Genomic DNA, 22,447 nt, shown 5'->3' on the forward strand with positions numbered 1-22,447 from the left:
TCACCACTGGAATGTGGCCCCCAGAAGGGAACGTGGCCCTTGGCAGAAAAGGATTCCATACCCCTGACCTAGCTAAACCAACATCCCGCTCTCACCGCATACCAACTAGACATCTGTGGGAATCCCAGAAGCCGGACATGAGCTCAAGAGCTCTCTGGTTCCATGTTTCTCACTGGGTGGAAGGTGAATTAAACTTTAAAGTTCCAAAAACATTTACATTCAAAATGTCTTGGGTGCGAGTCTCAAAAACTCTGAAGTCACAACTCTCTGTCTGAGAGTTTGTGGTGAGGAAGTGAAGAAGAAAAAACAAAACCTGAATGTAAACACCAAAAGGGTGTGACTTGTGTAAGTGAAGTGTGAAATAGCTATGTTCACCAGAAAGCTTTCCACACAAAAAAAAACACTAGAAAATCCTTGTGGATGGAAACGGACGTTTCAAGAATCAAAATCCCAAAATCCATATTTTGTAGGGTAGTTCTTCGGAATCTTGGAAGTGTACTTTTGAATTATGTTTTTCCATTGAGGCCCAGACCTCAGGAGGCTCCATTCAGCGCTAGCCTAGTTAGGAGACAGGTGACAATTTTTTCGCTGTTTTCAAAAAGTGGTACAAAAGAAACAACCACTGCTCGCAGTGTGAACATTCATCTGACTGTCACCCCTGGTAAATAGGTTGTGAAGGGCATGTGTGTGTGTGGTGTTTCAGAAATCTGTAAGCCCTGGTTGGTTGGTGTTGAGAGTGGGGCAATTGTAAATGCATGGGTGCATCGAGGGGGGGGGTGCCACTTTTGACTCTCTTAAAAGCTGTTGACTGGCTGGCTCAACAACTGGGAAACTCTGGATGAGCAGGGAAACTCTAGGCTTCCTAGAGCCCCGAGTAGGAGGCCTCTGTGCTTTCAGACCAAGTTGAATCTCTCCGGTGGCTGGAGCTCCTGGCATGTCTCTGCAGGAACGCATGGCTGACGCAGCCAAAGGATTCGAGAAGGTCGAGGAACCTGTTCTGAAACTTGATGCCCACAAAAGCGTAGAGCAGTGGGTTGAGGCAGCAGTGGAAGAACCCCAAGCTGGTGGTGACCGTCTCGGCCATGTCCAGTTTGGCCTCCCATTCGCAATCCTTCTGCAGGGCATTGAAGTCGATCAGGGTCTCGATAAACTCCACCAAGTGATAGGGCGTCCAGCAGAGGAAGAAGACGACCACCACAGCGAAGATGACTCGGAAGGCCTTGTTCTTCTTGGAGCCTTTGGAGTTCACGAGGCTGAGGATGATCCGGATGTAGCAAAAGGTCATCGCCACCAGTGGGAGGAAGAAAGCAAGAAGTTGGCTGAAGATGCGGATGAAGAACTTGGCTGAGCTTGAGCCTGGGGGGAAATTGAGGGTGCACGAGGTGGTGTTTTGGCGGGAATCAGGTTCAGAGGTCAGGTAAATGAAATCCGGAAGCGTGAGGAGAATGCAGAGGGCCCAAACGGCCAACGAGCTGAGGAAGATGAGAGAGGACCTGCCGCCGCGGTTGTACATGCGAATGACGTAAACAATGGAGAGGTACCTGTCGAAGCTGATGCAGACCAGGAAGAAGATGCTGGCGTAGAAGTTGATCTTGAAAACACTGCCAACTATCTTGCACATTACGTCCCCAAAGACCCAGCTGTGCATGGCCTGGACAGCCCAGAATGGAAGGGTCAACACAAGGAGGACGTCGGCGACAGCTAGGTGCAAGATGAACACATCCGTCCCAGGTAGGGATTCCTTGGCACGCAGCAAGACGGCAATCACCATCACGTTCCCACAGAGCCCCAGGAGGAAAATCAGGAAGTAGAACGGAGGCAGGAAATAGCGCCTGAAATCCTGGGTGCTGTCGGAGCCACAGAGCAAGGTGTCATTGTTGCTATCATAGTAGCTGAGGTATGTGTTGTTGTCCATGAAAGAGGCAATGTCAGCTTCCTCACTTGGATTCCAGACGTAACTCTAAAACATAATAATAATAATAATAATAATAATAATAATAATAATAATAATTGTACCATGGCCATCTGGCTGGGTTGCCACAGCCATTCTGGGCAGCTTGCAGCATATACAAAAATATAATTAAACATTCAAAGAAAATTCCCATTACAGGGCTGCCTTCAGATGTCATCCAAAAGCCAGTTAGTTGTTTATTTCCTTGACATCTGACTGAAGGGCGTTCCACAAGGCGGGCGCCACTACCAAGAAGGCCCTCTGCCTGGTTCCCTGTAACCTCACTTCTCGCAGTGAGGGAACCGCCAGAAGGCCCTCGGAGCTGGACCTCAGTGTCTGGGCTGAATGATGGGGGTGGAGATGCTCCTTCAGGTATATTGGGCTGAGACCGTTTGGGACTTTAAAGCACCAACACATAGAATTGTGCTTGGAAACATATTGGGAGCCAATGTAAGTCTTTTAGGACCAGTGTTATATGGTCCCGGCAGCTGCTCCCGGTCACCAGTCTAGCTGCTGCATTCTGGATTGGTTGTAGTTTCTGAGTCACCTTCAAGTTATCCAAGTGGGAGAAAACCAGGGCATGTGCAACTCTGGTGAGACAGTGTGCAGGCAGGCAGAGTTGTTGCCATTGGAAGCTCTCTTTCCTTCTCCCTGCTCTGTTAGGGTCAGACAATGCCTAGCATGGAAGATTTGTGATCAGATATCTCAAATCTTTTATATATTAAAAAAACCTGAAACGCAGCTGCTGGGTCAGGAGTGGTAAGCACTGTCAGTTTCCCCGAAGAAGCAGTGTGTGGAGGGAGGGCTTAACCCCTTTCCACCTACATTATTTTTCTGGTTAAAAAACCCCAAAGCTGTACCTGGTGCTCCAATTACTGTGCACTTTAGCAGCTGTTGAGGGGAATATGATTTGGCTAAAACTGAGGGGAGTCAGGAGCTGGTGAGCTTCATTAATGGGCCTCCTACAGAGATCGAATTCAGCAGTTTGCTCAACAAAAGTATATGTAATAAGAGCAGGAAGGGGATAGAAAGAGCAATTTTGCAGATCAAACCTGAAATAAAACAATATACCATAATATTGGTCTAACTCTTCCTACACTAGTCCAAGCTCCCCGCGCTCCTCCTGGGGATGGAGAGGAGTTGGTTTAACCTTCGGGTTTGCTAGTAAAACTGAATTACTGCGTCGCGAAATGATTCACGTCTAAAAAAGTGTGCCGCCAACATGAAAAGTTTGGAAAGCTCTGCTTTAAAGGGATTTGGGACTTGAGCAATGGTTGGCTCTTTCCTACCCATCACACATCCAGGTCACATTTGTCACACAGAGCTTTGGGCACCTCTGGGAGGTTAGGGGAAATGGTTTTGTGGTGTTGATTCACCACCAGATTTCTTCTTCGCCCTGCCTGACAGAACCCGTTTGTGTGTACTGCTCCTCTTCTCCCTTCCATGTTCTCTTATTCTCTTATTCTCCTTTAGCGAGCAGCCCTTTTCATTACAACCAGGCCATTTTCACACCATACACCTTTAAAGTGCTGCAGTACCACACTGAACAGTCATGGCTACCTGCAAAGGATTCTGGGAGCTGTGGTTTTGCTCAAGAGGCTCAGAGTTCTTAGAAGACCCCTATCCCCTCCCCCCGCTACATTTCCCAGAGTGGGTAGGCAATCGACCCCTCTTCACAGGAAACTCTGGAAATTGTAGCTCTGGGAGGGGAATAGGGGACATCTCTTGACAACTCTCAGCACCCTGAACAAACTGCAACTCACTTCTTCTCGTGGAATAAATGTGCAAATGCGAGCGTGACCAGAATGCCTCTCGCACATGCACACCACTGCCTCCGAAAGTTTAGAGTCTAGGTTCCACTGGGACCCCTCCCCTTATTTGACCCTCATCCCACTCCTGCGTTGCCTCACCGGCCCCACAATTCAAAGCTTAGTTCTGAGAGTAGAAGAGGGGACGCTTAGCTCGTTGGTTCCTTGTGGTGTACACACTTCATTTCACTTGCCCCTCCACCATCTCTGGTGAAGGCGGTTTTGCAGATTTTCAAGACACCACCACATCTTTCGAAACCTGTCAACAGAGTCATTCGGGGAACGAGTGATCACAGCACAGAGGAAGACGTTTCTCTTGTTGTACCTTTGGCTCTCCAAACAGGTTGGTAGTTTGTCTCCCCCTCCCCAAGTATGGTATTATTGATTTGTTATTTAATTAGAGCATTTTTGCCCCCCCAAAATGCTCCTGGAGTGGCTTACAATCAATCAAAACTAGACAGCCCCTCTCCGAGAAAACGTAGGTGCCAATTCTTAAATAGTAGTTCTTATAATGGCCCCCTCAGCTCGGGCGCACGAGGAGGTGCTTGACAGAGCTGGTTTGGGGGCAAACCTACTGCTCATCTCTCCCAATGAGGCAAAAGTAATGCAAAAGCGGAGTTGTCCTTTGACTCCCCTGCCCTTGCTTGAGGTACCATACTTTTCTGCTTATAAGACACCCCCATGTATAAGATGCCCCCTAATTTTGTTGTTGTTTAGTCATCTTAGTCGTATTCGACTCTCCGTGAACCAATGAACCAGAGCATGCCTTGGAAACTCTCACTTCCTTCTCAAAGCTTCTACTTGTTTATGTCCATGGAGTTTTCATAGCAAAATACTGGAGTGGATTGCCAGTTCCTTCTCCAGCCCCCTATTTTGGGGGGGGGGCAAATTTAAGAAAATGGGGTGAAATTGCCCAGAGTTGTTGAGCTTTTTGGGGGGAGGATTGCGCGCGTCAACGAGCCCACCAATCATCTGAACACAACACAACAGGAGCCGCAAATCGCCCACTCTATGGCTGCAACAACAGCAAATCCGCAGCAGCCCTGGACGCATCCATGACTCACTTGCAAAAACGCTGCTGGCAATCTCTGCCTCCCGTCTCTCATCAACCCCCCCTTCCCCCCGATGCACTATCTGTGTATAAGATGAGCACCCCATTTTTTAGGTTAGTTTTCCCGGGGGGGGGGGGGACCTCATCTAATATACGGAAAAAATATGGTAATGTCATCACCGTGTGTGTGTGTGTGTGTAAAAAAGAGAACAAAAGATGGGAAGTCAGAGATGGTCGCTGAGTTTAAGACTCCAAAAGCCCTTTCAGGGATGATGGTAGCATTGCCCCTAGAAATCAGATAGGGGAGCAGTGAACTTTGAGGTGTTTGTTAGTCGGACATCACTCAGCTTGTACTCATGTATAAATGCAATCCCATCCATCGCAGAATCGTCACAGATCTCCTTCCAAGCAAACAGAACCTGGGTGCAGGCCTGGTCCCCAGCATTTTCACCATGTGGGGAAACTGCAGGTCACAGCTTGGAGGCAAGGCATTTTCCTTGCACACACAGAAGCCCCCAGGTTCAATCCCTGGCTTTTCCAGGTACAGCTGGGAGAAACCAGTGTGCGAAATACTCTGATAGGTGGACAAAATAGTCTGACTCAGCATAAGATACGCCAAAGTGTGTCCTACCAATAAGGGACCATTGCCAATGGCACCTGCACATTCTAATTATCTCTCGCTTGGACTACTGCAATGCGCTCTATGTGGGGCTACCTTTGAAGGTGACCCGGAAACTACAACTAATCCAGAATGCGGCAGCTAGGCTGGTGACTGGGACCTACATTGGCTCCCAGTATGTTTCTGAGCGCAATTCAAAGTGTTGGTGCTGACCTTTAAAGTCCTAAATGGCCTCGGTCCAGTATACCTGAAGGAGTGTCTCCACCCCCATTGTTCAGCCCAGACACTGAGGTCCAGCGCCGAGGGCCTTCTGGCGGTTCCCTCGCTGCGGGAAGCCAAGTTGCAGGGAACCAGGCAGAGGGCCCTCTCGGTAGTGGCACCCACCCTGTGGAACACCCCCTCACCAGATGTCAAAGAGAAAAACATCTACCAGACTTTTAGAAGACATCTGAAGGCAGCCCTGTTTAAGGAACCTTTTAATGTTTAATAGGTTATTGTATTTTAATGTTCTGTTGGAAGCCGCCTAGAGTGGCTGGGGGAACCCAGCCAGATGGGCAAGGTAATAATAATAATAATAATAATAATAATAATAATAATAATAATAATATATTATTATTATTATTATTATTATTATTATTCACCCCACGGCCATCTCTGCTCATGTGTTTTATTTACTTATTTTACAGGGTGTGTTGGAAATTGCTCTAATATTTGATGAGTGGTAGTTTAATAATCATAATCATACAGTTGGAAAGAACTCTAAGAGTCATCTAGTCCAACCCCCTGCAATGCAGGAATCTCAGCTAGAGCATCCATGACAGATGGCTATCCAACTTCCGCTTAAGAACCTCAAAGGAAGGAGAGTCCATCACCACCTTCATGAATTTTACCCCGCCCATCTGACTGGGTTGCCTGTGCCTCTCTGAGCGGCTTCCAACATAATAGAAACAAACGTCAAACTTTAAAAACTTCCTGATACAGAGCTTCCTAGAGGTATTTTCTAAAAGTAAGATAGTTATTAATTTCCTTGACATCTGATGAGAGGGCGTTCCACAGGGAGGGCGCCACTACCAAGAAGGCCCTCTGCCTGGTTCCCTGTATCCTCACTTCTTTCAGTGAGGGAACTGCCAGAAGGCCCTCAGAGTTGGACCTCAGTGTCTGGGCAGAACGATGAGGGTGGAGACGCTCCTTCAGGTATAGTCTAATAATTTTATAAATGAAGTTAAGCAGTAGGAAACCCACTGTCAGGATGCTGTCAGCGGCTCATGGCTGGTTGCCCAGGAAAGTCTAAAGACAAGGGAAGGTTTCTCACTGTCCTTTTTCATTCAATATTTACAGAGAGGGGCTGTAGAACCCAGGTTCTTGGATAATGGCGTTGTCCCGAGTGAATCTCCACACACCACTTCTACGAGTGCTGCTACGTGCCCTCTGTCTTTGAGCTCTTTGCTCTCCTACTTTCAAGGCTCGCCGGGTTCTGGGGGATGGAGGGTCTGGAATACTTTCCAAGGACACCATGTGTGTCAGCTGTCGCCCCGCTTCCTCCTCCTCCTCCTCCTCCTCCACTCCCATTATTTCCAAACTTCCCCCCTCATCTGCCTCCAAGCTGTGACCGCCCGCAAACCCCTGTTGTAAATCTATACTGTCTTCCTCTTCCTCCTCCCTGGAAGGATCAGGCTGGGGAGGCGGTCTCCACTATTCCTCCTCTGCCCAGTCCCTGACACCCACCCACCCAAAAATAAATCCGGGCTGGGCAGTGAATCCTATGCGACATTTGCCTAAATTCGTACTTCCAGATAGCCTGCTTGACCTTAAGGGTGTAGCAAAAACCCTGCTGAATCAGCTCTTATCGGGCCTAGAATGTTGATTCCCACAGTGGTCAGACAAAGGACTCTTGAGCAGGAGGACACAAAAGAACAGCTTTGCGCGCCCTTCCTTTCTCTATTTCTCGCCCTCTCCTCTTTCTCTCATCACCTTCTCACCCATCTCTATTTCATCCAACCTTATCTGCAACCTTATCTCTCCCCCTACACTGTCAGCAACCATTTCCTCTCCACACCTTCTCTCTCTCTCTCTCTCTCTCTCTCTCATATCTCTTTTGCCACTGCCCATCTCCATGTCTCCCTCGCTACCTTCTCACTGGTCTCCCTCCCTTCCTCACCCCCTCAACTTCCTCCCTGACACACATCGCACCCTTTGAAGCAGCTTCCCCACCGCAAGCACAAGACAATGGTTGCTGCACATCATTCGCGATTCTCCTGGATCCAGCACTGTACATAATAAGTTCTAGTAAACGATCCTGGCCTGCAGGACTGCATGCCAGAGATGGCAGTTTAGGAGTGTGTGTGTGTGTGTGTGTGTGTGTGTGTGTGTGTCAGCCATGAGAAATAATACCTCTGCTCTGTCTCATACACACCAAACACACATGTATGTGGGCTGCATTCCTGCAAGAGAACCAACTTTTGAGTTAACCCAAGAATAGTAACTTTCCAGAATGCGGTTTAATGCACACATACTTCCAGGAAACATGTCTCAAATGTTGCTCTAAACAAGTTCAATGCAGGTAACAGCAAAAAGAAATAAAGAAAAGAAAAAGAAAGAACCACACACACATCTTTCATCCTTTACTCCAGTGTAAATCTTCCCTTTTAAATTAACTGAGCTTTCCCCCCCAGAATCAATTGTCATTATGCTCAAGGAGGGACAAGTATGGCAGTTTGTGGTTCCTCCTCAGTTTCTCGTTTTACACATTATTTTTCAAAGCACTGTTATATACTTTAATGTCTGATTTCCTTATATGTGCAATGTAATGCACACTTTATGCTAGCATATGCATTTTTGCAGACATTACAGTGGTACCTCGTGTTAAGAACTTAATTCGTTCTGAAGGTCTGTTCTTAACCTGAAACCGTTCTTAACCTGAGGTACCACTTTAGCTAATGGGGTCTCCGGCTGCCGCCGCCGCACAATTTCTGTTCTCATCCTGAAGCAATGTTCTTAACCCGAGGTACTATTTCTGGGTTAGCGGAGTCTGTAACCTGAAGCATCTGTAACCCGAGGTACCACTGCACTTGAATGAAGAACTGCAAAAGTCGGATGCGTGGGTTTCAAAGGACGGCTGCCTTTCAGTTCTTGTGCTGTTTCAGAGAGCGAATTGAGTGAGCTTGCATTTAAGCGCGAACTGGGTCATATTCCACCCTCCTCCTGAATTAAGGTGCAATGCCGCTCTTGATTCCGGCCGACTCGTTTCAAGTCAACCAGGAGGATGAAATCTGATCACCCTAGGCAGCCGTCTTGTGGTCTCTACAGCTTCAAACAGGCCCAGTTAAAAAGATTAAAAGAAGAAGAAAACTACTTTTGTCACTGTCAGCCAAGATGCCACAATCATGTCCCTCGGAACGTGAAGAGATCAAAGAGATCTCCTGCTGTGAAAGCATGCGGGGGGGGGGCTTTGGCTCCCATTCAGCTATGTGCACCCCGCTCTTGCCAGAGCTGTGCACTTCAAAAATGCAGCAGTTGCACCAGCCAGCTGCTCTGAACAAAGATAAGTGTGGACGAGCCTGGGAGTTCACGGGCAACAACACATGTGCAATCACGAAACCAACGGTCCTGTGTTCGATTCCTGGCACCTCCAACTCTGAAAAGAATCAGGCGGCAGGTGAGTCACCCCAGAGAGTCACGTCAGTCACAGTTTCCAGCCCTGATAAGTCTGTTCTGGCAAAAACAACAAAAGCACACACTTTACATTTATAGCACTCCCCCCACCAAAGAATCCTGGGGAACTGTAGTTTGCCTGCACAGAGCTTAACTTAACAAACTACAGTTCCCAGGATTTCTTGGGGTGCGTGCATGTGCTTTAAATGTATGGTGTGCGCATAACTGAAGAGAATCATCATCATCATCATCGAAATTAAATAAAGAAAAATAAAACAGAAGAGCCTTGAGGTGTGACATCCCATAAATGTATGCCGCATAGGTCACAGATGGACAGATAAATAGCCTGACCTGGTTTGTATGCTGCACAAGTTGGAAGGAGGAAATCAAGCTCCTTTGCCTCTCTCCAAACAGCTGATAGGAACAATCACGAGTTTTTCTTCAAAGAAGGACTCTGCACATGCCTCTAGGGCAGTGGGATAAGGGAGGGAAACATAGGGGGTGCCTTATTCTCTGTCGGCATCTTGACCCACTTAGCTCAGCATCATCTTCTCCGACCTGCAGTCGCTCTCTAAAACTTAAACTGTTTTCAACGTATTTTGAAATGTTGTAACCCACCCTGGGACCTTAGGGTGAACGGCAGATAATACATTGAAACAAGATTTTTTAAAAAAATAAATAAATAACAAAACCATTACTACAGTCATGGCAAGCGCAGTCAAAATCCAACTACTAACAAGAAAAACAGAAAAGAAAAGCTATTGCAGGTCATGAGTTGCGAATGAAAGTCAACTGCAGCAGCAGTCTCTAAAATAGTTATGAATGAATCTCTGTTGTACAGTCACAACCACCCACCCCATTTATTTCAGTATAAGAGAGTGTCATAAATATCCCCTCGTGGCTTATCCATTTCATCAGTAACATCAATTTGTTGCTGATGAGAGTTATCTTCTTTAGGATCAGAGACATATATAGTGTCAGCGGGAATAGGTTTAGAGGAGGGTCTCCCTTTTGCTCCTCTTAAACTTTGGAGGCAACAAATCTGAGACTGGAATCCTTCGAACATCAGGGAGTGAGCTTCCTTGAGCTCAACAGGACTCCTTACTCCTCAATTGTACGCACATAGGATCAGGCTGCAAAATAATCTCAGAAGGCAAATCTGGATTGCTGGCTCTCCATGCCTTTTGCAATGTTGTTTCTCGCTGCACAACGGGTCGAGCTCTTGAGTCTTTAAATGTCTCAAAGGGGCTTATTAGAACGGTGATGCTGGAAGTTTGAATCTAATATCTGGGATGTGGCACCTGTGGTTGTCTAGGCGATGCTGAACTCCCAACTTCCGTGAGCCCAGCCAGCATGGTCAGTGCTGGGAGTTACAGTCTAACAACATGTGAAGGGCTACAGGTTCCCCATTTCGGATATGAATGCAGCCTGATAATCAGCTCCATTCAAACAAGGCTAGCAGTCTAGTGAGAACAGTTCCTACCTTCAATGTCCTCTGGCAAACTGTGCATTCCTAAATTATTTCACATGGGGTAGCTCAGTTGGCAGACCAAGAGACTCTTAATCCCCGGGGCGTGGGTTTCTGCCCCATGTTGGGAGAAATATTCTGCATTGCAGGGGGGGGTTGGACTAGATGACCCTCGGCCCCCTTCCAAGTCTACCATTCTATGATTCTGTCCCCGCACTTGTTTTTTCAAGGTATCAGGCTCCCCACCCACCCATGCTCAGTAAAATTTTACGTTCCCTGCCCACCGCTTTATGCAGTCTACAAACCTGTGTAGCCCCATCAAAAGCCAGACAACAATATCATCAGCTAAGTGTTATTGCTAGGTTTTCTTTCATATTAATAACCCACTTTAAGCAACTTCTGTGTGGATGGGGAAAATGACACACACACACACACACACACACACACACACACACACACACACACACACAACAATTAACCCAGTTTTAAGAGCAAAGTAGATTGGAAGCAGCACTGTCTATGCCTTATTTGATTATACAATCACAAATATAACCAGAGATGGGGAAACTCACCATAGCTAGAAGTGGTTAGACTCCACGTAGCCCAACAGAGTACACGGGAGGAGGTTCTGCAGAGGATGGAGCCTTTGATCTGGCCTAGACTATTTTATATCCTCTCTCCGCTGAGCGGAGGGCAGGAAGTCTGCTGAGGTAAAAGTATGGTATGATTGCACAGCATGAAAGGGGGCTGAAGATTTGCCTCCCTCCCCCTGGCCTGCCAGGCTCCTGACATCGTGCAGAGTGCATGTCCCCCTCCTCTCAGCGACGACTGGATGGGTCGAAGAAGCCAGGGCAGAAAGAAACCTCCCAATGAGGCTTTGAAAGAGGTACTTCTCAATAAGAAATTCAGCATCAAGTGGAAAGTAGGAGTGAAACCTACTTTCCCTCAGTGGAATCCATTATGTACATTAAAAAGGGGGAAGAAAGCTGTGTGTGTGTGTGTGTGTGTGTGTGTGTGTGTGTGTGTGTGTGCATACTTGAAGCCAGAAGCTGATAAACTATTTCATCACAATGAATCATCACAGTGGTACCTTGGGTTGATAACTTAATTCGTTCTGGAGGTCCGCTCTTAACCTGAAACTGTTCTTAACCTGAGGTACCACTTTAGCTAATGGGGCCTTCGGCTGCTGCCGCCGCACCGCTACTGTGCGATGTCTGCTCTCATCCTGAAGCAAAGTTCTTAACCCGAGGTATTCTTTCTGGGTTAGCAGAGTCTGTAACCTGAAGCGTCTGTAACCCGAGGTACCACTGTAATTGATTTAGGATCACCAACTGTTTTTACCAGACCTGCTCCCCTCACCAGATGCAAACATGTACAGAGATTTTGTATTTTTAAGCACATGTAGAAGAGAGAGATCGTTGTCTCAAGTGCATGAAAAGATGAAATCTTCCTCCTAAGTGTAGATCCGCGTCACCCGGAATAGGCATCGCAAATGTTTATTAAACACATAAATTGTAAATTCTTAAATTCTAAGTTCATAAATTCTGCCAGAATGTATGAACCTAGCGAGGATGACGGCAAGTATTAGGAATGTCTCAAAACAAAAAATTAAGGAGGAATGGAAATACGTGGAAGAATATTTTTGTAAAGAAGGTATGAATTCAAAACTGGTGATTTGCCTAGATTAAGACTCATAAGAAATTAATTGCAGTAACAAGAATTTAAGGGTAACATAGTTTGGTTTAATCAATTTTATTTAAGGAGGAAGAAGCATAATAAAAGAAGCATTTGGAAAGAGGGAAGCGATACAAAAATGTTGGGAGGTTTCTTAATTTTTGTTTTGTTTTTGTGTTTTGTGTGTGTTTTTTCCTTTTTGATATGTGTATGTGCTGATTTGTCTGATTCTGTCTGATTTGATTCTGATTCTGTCTGATTTTGTCTGATTCTGTCTGATTGTTATGATTTGATATGAAATGTATGATTTGTTTTGATTTGTTATGATTTGATTTGAATTGTATGATTTGTTTTATTTTGTTATGATTTTGAAAGGATTTGACTGGACTGGATTTGTTGTGAATTATAGATGTGTGTGTTTGGTTTATTGTGATTGTTTTAACAAGAAATAGTTTATTTTAAATCCAAAATAATAATAATAAACACATAAATTGTTCGGAACATGGCAGGAATCCACCCAGCACTCGTGGGAAAATGTGGCACCATCTCTTAGAGTAATCAAATGAAACTTTAACACATGGCATGATAAAAGCCTGCGATTTTATCAGGGCAAGTTACTTGTTTACTGTTGTAACAATTGTTTTCTCAAAATGTCCTGTATCTTCTGTACCATGAAAATCAAGCACAGGTCCAGGATTTAAATCTCCTACGTTTTCTGCGCAATTCCGGAGTTGGGGGGACAGGTCTGCCCCCCTTGCTTCCCCCTTCCTGTCCCACCTGGGATGCTGGCTCCGCTACCCTGTGTGAGCCTCGGACCCCACTTCCTGCTTCCCCACTTGAGACGGAACTCTCCCTGCTTTCCCCTGCGCTCGGGGATGGGCTGGAACTCAGGAGGGGAGGGACTTCGCGATATCCCCTGTCCCTCACAGCTGAGCATTCTATTTCTCTCTCTCCCTCCTTTGGGCGTGTCCAGCTCTTTTCCTGGGAAAACCTGAGTTTTGCTGCTGAATCAGAGCAAATGGCAAATCAGGGGGGAAACTGATTGCCGTTTTCTCCAATTCAACGGTAAAACATGGGTTCGCCCAGCGAAAGCACAGGGACCAAAAGAAGAGAGAACTGCTTGGAAAGTAGGGTGCAAAGGGAATTCTGGGGGAGCCCCCAGTCTGCACCAATTATGCTTGGTTCACTGAAATATCACACATCACACATCAATGAAACCAATCCCTTTCTAGCACAGGGCTAAGACTGGTAAAAATGGTTGGCAACATTATCCTGAAGGTAGGCTGAACCCAGCACCAAATCTTGGCTGGACTGAACCTAAACCCAACGGGCATAACCTTAGTCAAAGTGCAACCCAAACAGGAACATTTTCTTGCTATGTGCCTGCAGTCAACTCTACTTTATCTGTTGCCTTATTATGAAACAAACAGGAGTAGCTTGATCAGAGAGAGTGTACTGGCTGGCTGTATTGACACTTGGAATCTTCTTCTTCAATAATAATAATAATAATAATTTATTTATACCCTGTCCTTCCCTGTTTAGAACTGGCCAAGTTAATCCTGCTAAGGCCAGCAAGGAGACCAGGGAAGAATTTTAATGTGGGGACCCAGGAGGGTTTCTTTATTTTTTTAAAAAAAGGAAGGGAAAAAGGAGTGGGGGATCAGGCTAAATTGAAAGCCAGGCGGAATAGCTCTGTCTTACAGGCCCTGCAGAAGGAGATCAAGTCCCGCAGGGCCCTATTCTCATGGGACAGAGCATTCCACCAGGTCAGTGCCATCATTGAAAAGGCCCTGGCCCTTGTGGAGGATAATCTGGCTTCTTTAGGGCCTGGGACCCTTAAGCTGTTATTATTTGTGGACCTTAGGGTCCTCTGTGGGGGATACCAGGAGAGGCGGTCCCGTAAGTAGCTAAGTAAAATTGTCTTCCATGAATGCGGTCTTAATGGTGTGTCCGTAGGTGACTGTGGAGGCCAATTCTGGATCCACACATCCTTCCACAGTGGGGACATGCATAGGTTTCTGGGCAGGAGTCAATCACAGTGAGGACTTGCCAAATGTGCCTTCTTCTTGGCTTGTTTCTCCCTTTCATTCTCAGTTTGTGCTTCTTCAAAGTCCATGATGCCTTTGGTAAAGGCTATTTTCCAATTGCAGGCCAGTGTTTCCCAATTTTCTGTGCTTATACTGCGTTTCTTTTTAGATTTGCCTTGAGAACATCTTCAAAGCTCTTTTGTTGTATTGGAATAACCCAGGCCAGACTGAAGAGAAGTGAAACTCTTGATTTTAAGAAATGCGACAGTTTCTTTTCCAGGCTCAGATCGTCAAGAAACTTAAAGGGATGACTTGTGTCCATACATTCAAGACGATACAAATAAATGAATGTTCAGCCAGAATTCTGCCAACGGGGCATTTGAAGTCATATCTGTAGAACTGATGAAACCAGGAGGAGCAACTGTGAGTCGAGAACCCGCAACCCGCTTGGGGAAATAAAGACACAAGGACACAATGTATTATAGTTAATGGGTGGGAAAGGCCACAACTTTATTGGTTACAGCATGTGAGTGGTATTGGCTTAGGCATTGAACAGACTAGATGACTCCCCCCGCTCAGTGTGGAGTCATCAAAGGTTAGCAACCAGAAGGTGGAGCCTGTTGATGCAAATACAACTGGAAGCTCCCCCTGATGCCACCGGGGGTCGTGCCATGGCCCTAGCCACCAGCAGGGCATCGGACGGGATCCACAACCGCCAGATTCCTTTAACGGAATACCCTAAAGATGGGGGGGTAGGCGATGGTACGAACCTTGGCCCCTCCGACACATCATGGATATACCAATGCCTAACCGCCAATGAAGTTGTGACGATTTGCTACGAGGTAGACGAAAAACCAAGAGGCCTGAGCCAATTTTGCCAAATGGACAAAAAACTCCTACCAGACCCCTTGGGCAACCAAGGCGACCGTCCGTAGCAACGTCAAAAACCTAGCCTGACCTAAAGGGAGGGTGGGTGGGAGATCTGAAGGAAAAACCTGGCACAAAATGGAGGCTGAGGTCTGCCGCGGCTGCAATAAGTGCACCAACCCCGCCCCGAGCCAGCCCTATTGGCTGGCTACCGGAGGCGTGGCACGGCAGCGAGGGCATGTAGGCAAGGGGCTGAAACACCCCCTTGCCTATGTGGGAGCGGCTTCCACTCACAACCCCTCCCCTCTGTAAAGAGGAGAGACTTTAACTAGCAGAGGTGTGAAAACATTCAATTGTGGACAGCCATCAGAAACATTTCTGGTTGTTCCTTTTTAAAATTAATTTTTTTAAAAAAATTAAAACATGCCAAGAGAGAACAGGAATAAATATGTATAGCTAATTTACCACCGTTTCATAACTCAGCCAATCTGAGTTTGTTCAGGAGGCCCACAAGCTGGCCATCTCTTACCTGCACCCAAGGTTGTCCATCATCCCCTGCCCTATAATGGCCAGTCATTTTGAAAGAGTGAATCACACATCCATGTGCATCATGGGAAAGGGCAAGAACTCAGTGGCAGGGCATCTGTTTTGCATGCAGAAGGTCAGAGGTTCAACCCTCAGCATTTCCAGGTAGGGCTGTGAATGTTCCTCACCTGAAATCCTGGAGGGCCACTGCCATTTAATGTAGACAAAAGCTAGATGGACCAACCTTTGACGGGTGTAAGGCAACTTCCTCTGTTCAGCGATATGAAAGTTGTTGTTGTTGCTGCTGCTCCTGCTAGTATTATTATTACTATTTTCCACATCTCCTCCAAGGCACACATGGTTCTCCCCCTTCCTATTTGTGTCCTCACAACAACCTAGCAAGGTAGGTCAGGCTTAGAGAGACTGGGACTGGCCCACAGTGAGTTGAATGCAGAGGCACCAGTTTCTCCAGAGGATTGGGGGAGCCCCGTGTGACATCGCATGACGTCCTCTGAATATTCAGGGCGCCGAAACTGCCTTGGCCCCTAGGAGTCGGTGCTTATGGTTGAGTGGGGGGATTTGAACCCTAGTCTTCCAGGTCCTGGTCCAACATTCTAACCAATACACTTCTTTCACACAAGCTGGCTACCTGCAGCAGGAGTTGAGAACCCTCTTTCAGCCTGAGGGTTGGCTTCCCACCTGGCCAATCCTCCAAGTGCCAAAGGAGCAGATTCCAGAGGCAAAGTGGAGTGGGTGGGGCAAGATGTTGTGCATCTTACCTTGGATGCAAGTAACAGAAGCATCCGCATTGCATGGCCCCTTGCTGAAATTCTTGAGGGGGCCTCATTTCCTCTCCGTGGAGTTCCCAAGAGGGCTGGTTGCCATTCCTGCACTCCAATATCTTGAGAACGTCAGGACACATGTATGCACAGCAGATTGTTGTGAAACTGGTTCTCGCTTCTGCTCAGCAAAAGTGGGAAGTGCGTGGGGTGGATCTCTTGCCAGTCATGCTTGGAAACAGAGGAGGAAGACCTCAGGAGCCGCTCAAGAGCTGCAAGTGGAGATTTGGCAGAGCGAAATGGTTCACATTGGCAAGAGTTGCAGAGATAAGGAACACTGTCTAATTTGAAATATCTAGTCAAGCTGTTGTCTGCAGGTGGTAAGAAAAGTCTTCTGGATGAGACAAAATGGCCACCTAGTTCAGGATCCTGTTCTCAGAGTGGCTGAAACAAAAGACAGGTAAAAGGGGTAGCAGAAAGATGGAGAGAAGGGGTCGACCCTCCCACTTTTGCTCTGCTGCAGGCTTCATCCTGCCCTCAGTTGGTGTGTGGCCCTGAAAGATAGACTCTGAAGGAATGTGTACAAAAACCTGGTCTACACTCTAGCTCTGTGATACATCCACATTTCCTCCAGTTCCTTAGACAGGGATTTACACATCAAGTACAGTGGTACCTTGGTTTACGAACTTAATCCGTTCCGGAAGTCTGTTCTTAAACCAAAGCATTCTTAAACAAAGGTGTTGTTTCCCATAGCAGCGGGGGACTCAATTTACAAATGGAACACACTCAACAGGAAGTGAAACATGTTCTTATTCCAAGGCAAAGTTCACAAAACAAAAAGCCTACTTCCGGGTTTGCTGCATTCTTAATCCAGGTTGTTCATAAACTATGTGTTTCTTAAACCACTGTAATCTAAAATTGGCAATACCTACCCAGTAAAGAAACAGAGGGACAAAGTCAAAGTGTAACCCAGAAGAGGGTTGGTGTGATGTAGCAGTGAGAGTTTGGGATGTGGACAAAAGTGATCTGAAGTGAAGACCAAGGGAGCAAGAGTTGCAATTCCCAAGTGCTGGAAATATTTCCAAACAAATAGCCTTGAATTTTGTTGGCATCCGTCTTGTCTCGAGAGTTAATGGAGGAGAGTGCCTTTGGGGGGGTGATGTCAAATGCTTAGAAGATTGCAGCACCCGCTGTGGCTTTAAAGACTGATATGGGAGAGACATGTTGTGGCAGATGGAGGTGTCTGGTTGTGCTTCTGCAGATGCACCATAGCGTTTCTTCTCCCAGAGGTCATTCCTCCTTTGGTCACTGCTATGGTTGCACAACCTGACTGCAGTCGTCTGCAAGGGTTTCCCACACGGCAGGCTGATGCTAAGACCAAATTCTCTGTAGACTTGGACAAAAGGGTTGATGAGTCTCTGTAGAGCTTCTTGGTGTGCTGTCTAGGTTGCATCATCTGCTGGCAACATCTCTCGGAGAAGGGCCCGCCACGATTTTTTCTTCATGCGCCGACGTGCCAGGTTGAACAGACCCTTGTTTCTCTTTGATGCAGCTTTGAGCTGAACGCACATGAGAGCAACAGGGAGAAAAATATGCCAAAGGTAGCCTGGAACCTGCAAGGAAGATGTTTATTAATTAAAAAGTGGAACACGTGAGATCTTATTTATTTGTCTGCTCAATTCTTCCAACTGATGATGTTATCGTAGGTGATTTATTTGCAACAATCCTCAACGCCACTTTACGTTCAGCTAAATTGGTTTGAACCGAATGAGATCGTTCCTTTTGTATGCCTTTCTTTAAATTTAATAAAAAAAACATTCAAACCAACAAAACCAAAAGTAATATGCACAGAGCAGTTGCTCAGCAGGTTCTTCCCCCCACAATCGGAGCTCAGATTCCCAATTTGCATAGCAGACGTAGGAGGAAATAACTCTCTGGTTCAGCTCTCCTTCCCCTCGTTCTTCATATGGTCTGCTGCATTCAGGTCCTTAAAAAAAGGTAGGCAAGCAGGTAGGTAGAGTATTGCAAGCCTGTTCAGATATATAGAATATTAGCATGTGTTTCAATCTGTTTTAAAGCCTACTATTGGTATTATTTTTCGAATGTTTAAAACAATTGTTTTTACCTATTTTGCCAACAATTTTATTGCGCTGTTCTTTACACAAACCACTTTGAGCGTTTCTTTCAATGATCACGCGGCATAGAAATGTTACAAAATAAATAAATGCGGTAGGTGCTCGTGGTGTGGAGTTGTTTTGAGCTCTTCTGTTCTGAACATCTTCATCACACCATCTCGGCACCTGCTCAGGCCCCTTTAGCATCAGTTCTGCCTTTCCCCAGCCAGGGTGGCACTCTGGAGCTCGACAGGAAGACAGTGTAAGTCACACATGGGGGTTTCGTTTTCACACCTTCATCATCACCCATAAGGCTGGCAGGTTCTCTGACCTCCCCTCTTCTCTTTGTGGTTTCTGATTTCGCACTTTGCTTACTTTGCAGCCAGGTGGAAATACATCAGAAAGGGGGGGGGAGGGAACCAGGGCTGTAAAAGAGAAAGACGTTACGTGGCATGAGCTCAGCAACGGTTCCACTTCTTATTTGTGTGCAATTGTCAAAGACATGGCAGTGGTGTGAGGATATGTGCTGCATGGGTGGGCGAAATCAGTTGCAGAGGCTCCAACTTCTCCTTCAACCACACAAGAGTTGGCAACTTTCTGGTATTTTACCTGTGTAGGAAAATAGAAAAAAATTCCTTCAGTAGCACCTTAAAGACCAACTAAGTTTTTATTTTGGTATGAGCTTTCGTGTGCATGCACACTTCTTCAGATACACTTGAAACAGAAGTGTCAGACCCTTATATATATACAGAGGGTGGTGGGGGTGGGTGGGAATGGGTGATGGGCTGATGGGAGTGGTAAACCTGTAGATGGCTGTTAACGACTGCTGATGACTGCAATTAATCCTGGGGGGGGGAGCAATGGCTGAGGCGCTATAGAAAGCTTGATCATGCATAATGAGATAAGAATCTGATGTCTTTATTCATCCCAGGTGGCTCCATGGTTTTAAGCTTGGTAATGAGTTCCAATTCAGCAACTTCTCTTTCCAGTCTGTTCCTGAAATTTCTCTGTAATAAAACAGCTGCTTTGAGATCTTGTATAGAATGTCCTGGGAGATTACCTGTGTAGGGTTTTTGTTTTGTTTTGTTTTGTTTTGTTTTGCATTGAGTTCGGTTTCGAGTAGGGACATTTGATTTGGCTTGCATTTAAAGGTGAACTTTCCTAATTTGCCCATTCTGAGACAACGTGCAAACTGGAACACACCCGTCCTTTGAAATTCTCACTTCCCTGAATTTTGCAGTTCTCCAATGTGTACAAAACTGCACATTCCAATGTGAAGTGTACCGGTGAAGGTAGCATAGCAATGGGCAAAATATTATGGCAAATTGCTTTGCTGAAATGTGTATCTCAGGCAAAATTACGTACAAAATGTGTATATTAGGAGGAATTCACACTAAAAGGTTGATGGATCATCATGAGGACCTTTTTTCCGCAAACTGATGTGGAAATGAGGACAAATTATAAACTGAGAGAAACAGAAGTTGACAACTTCGCTCATCCCTGTCCATAATCATAACATAAAGAAAGATGGGGGGGGTGCAAGAATCACAGCCAATGCTTTTTAATGTTGACTGGAAATTTGATTAATCTTGCCCCATCACATTGCAACCCACATACAGACAAATGGAAAAATTGTACTGAAACCAAGGTTTTTTGTATCAAAGAACTGGTTCACTCATTCATTTGATATTGATTGTTTGCTACGTTCCCCCCCCCCAAAAAAAATATGCTTAGAGTGAATAATCTAATTGCAGAGCAAGCATGAGGAGACCCATCTGCTTACCCCCTGTCTAGCACTCCACTTGATGTGGCTGCAATGAGGGTGCTATGATGGCAAAAGGAAGGGTCTTTGTCCTCCTTATATGGTGTCTTCCTTGCCTTTTCTAAATCACCCAGGAAAGGGAAGTGAAGAGCAGGAAATTAGATGAACAATAAATTATTCTACTATTATTTTCCTGTTGTTGTTTTCACTGTAACTCTGTCTAGGACCTAAATCTCCTTCGAGGTGTCTGGAGTCATGATGAGAGGCTGCCTGTCCCCTTCTGGAGCAACCAAAAGTTGGCGGACCATTCCTGTCTTCTGAGGAACGGTGTGGCATGCCCTCTGGAATCCGGGGAGAAAGGCCAGCTCAATAGCGGCACAATGATGCCTTGGAGCTCTATTCTATATCCAAAGCTCGTGCACGGGGGGCGGGGGATCATCAAATGCCTGAAATGGAGGCGTTTATATATGTTACTAAAAAGGCACTCGAACAATTGCTAATTGGGTGAATGGTGACTTCTACATTTTCATTCTCAGTTCTCTCTTCGGAGAGAGATCTCAATGATTTGAAGATCTTTGGTACTTCACAACTTCCCCTTGGCTAGGAGGAAGTGGACAAGCACCACCCATGTGGCTAGCACATCTGGGCTCTTTCTGGTCCAATAGATGTTTTGGACTTCCCTTTTTAGAACGGTGTGGATTGTGCTCTATATAGTCCCACAACAAAGAATTGGGGGCCCCGCTTTGCTAAATCTTTCTTAAACGAATTCCTATGCCCCACAAATAACCCAGAGATGCATTTTAAATAAAAGCACACATTCTACTCATGTAAAACACGCTGATTCCAGGACCGTCCGCGGGCCGGTTTTAGAAAGCGATTGGGCCGGATCCGGGGCCCCGGGCCTTCGTTTGCCTACCCATGTCCCAGAGGTTGCAACAGGTAAATAGACTTGGTGAAAGAAAGAAGAACATGAGAGAAAGGAAGGATTGAAATGGGTGAGAAGGTGGGAGAAGATGCCAGCAGAGAGGAAAAGGCAGCACACAGGCCGCTGTTGATAAAGGATTTGGAAAGAAGGTAAGACAAGGAACAGAGGGGCAGCAGAAAAAGTGCCGAGAAAGGGCAAGGAGGCAAAGAGAAAGCAGGAAAACAAAACCAAGGCAGGTGAAAGAGGACACGGAGTGCAAGAAGGTAGGAGAGATAAAGGCAGGTGACAGAGAAGGAAAATAGGTTTTGAAAGTAAAAGAAAGCTGTAGAAGACACAGAAGATGATCCTGTGAAAAAGCCCAGAAAGCAGAGAGAGAACACAAATAGTGAAAGTTTGACCAACAATACATGAAATGTGATTTCATGTATTGAAAAAAATAGCATGTCACTATAGTTGCATGTGAATGGTGGTGAGATGCTAGCAAATGAAAATTTGCAACCATCAAAGCTGTTCATTCATTCATTTAGAAACAAAGCATGCCATTTTGAAATTTTATTATTATTTTCAAAAAAAACTGGACAACCGGTTTTTGAAGAGCAGGGAAACTTTGTTCCATATGCATCAGGAAGGAAGAACGGTCGGATCCAATCTGTTCAGAAAGCAACTCTGATTCATTGCTTTCTTCTCCACTGAGAAGCACAAGCTTCCAAACACATGAGTGAAGCCCTGCATTCTGTCCTAGGATGACATGCAAAAATTGTTACTTTAGTCAAAACTGGTGCCCTTGACAGAAGCTCTCTGCAAAGAATTGGGTTCTGAACACAAAACTCTGTGGTTACACATAGAAGTGAGGTGACTGCCATGAGGGAAAGGGTTTGAAAAGCCATTTGAACTTCAACACAAAGGTCTTGAGAGATAAATTGTTCGCATATGCTCCATTAGTTGACAACTCCTTGTGCCTTTTAAGGCTGGCACAACTTGCGGATGTGTTCAGGTGTAAAAAAAAAAAAAAAGCATTCAAAAATACTAGTAATACTGAAACTTGTTCACATGTTGAATGGTATAGCACACTCTGCTGGGCAGAAGAAGCAACTTATGTATATGAAGCATAAAGCGAGAAGCCAGTCTGCATGTGTGAAGTGTGGCTGCTTGCAGTGTGAGAGAGAAAAGTGGGTGCTGAGGGTTCAGGTTCTGGGGGACTCCCAGAAAACCCCTTTGCCACCTGC

At 45.9% G+C, this 22,447-nt stretch overlaps 1 protein-coding gene across 1 annotated transcript; it reads right to left on the reverse strand.

Annotated features, from left to right (window-relative positions):
- Positions 1 to 717: 717 nt before the first annotated feature.
- Positions 718 to 11,234, reverse strand: LOC118087291 (C-X-C chemokine receptor type 3-like). Its single transcript, XM_035119815.3, has 2 exons — positions 11,121 to 11,234; positions 718 to 1,960 (listed from the first exon to the last, which is right to left on the reverse strand). The coding sequence occupies exons 1-2, from the start codon at positions 11,121 to 11,123 to the stop codon at positions 863 to 865; spliced, it is 1,101 nt and encodes a 366-aa protein (XP_034975706.1). The 5' UTR covers positions 11,124 to 11,234; the 3' UTR covers positions 718 to 862.
- Positions 11,235 to 22,447: the final 11,213 nt, after the last annotated feature.

Source organism: Zootoca vivipara, chromosome 6 (assembly GCF_965207765.1).
Source record: "Zootoca vivipara chromosome 6, rZooViv2.hap1.1, whole genome shotgun sequence".
In the NCBI taxonomy this organism is placed as follows: Eukaryota; Metazoa; Chordata; class Lepidosauria; order Squamata; family Lacertidae; genus Zootoca; species Zootoca vivipara.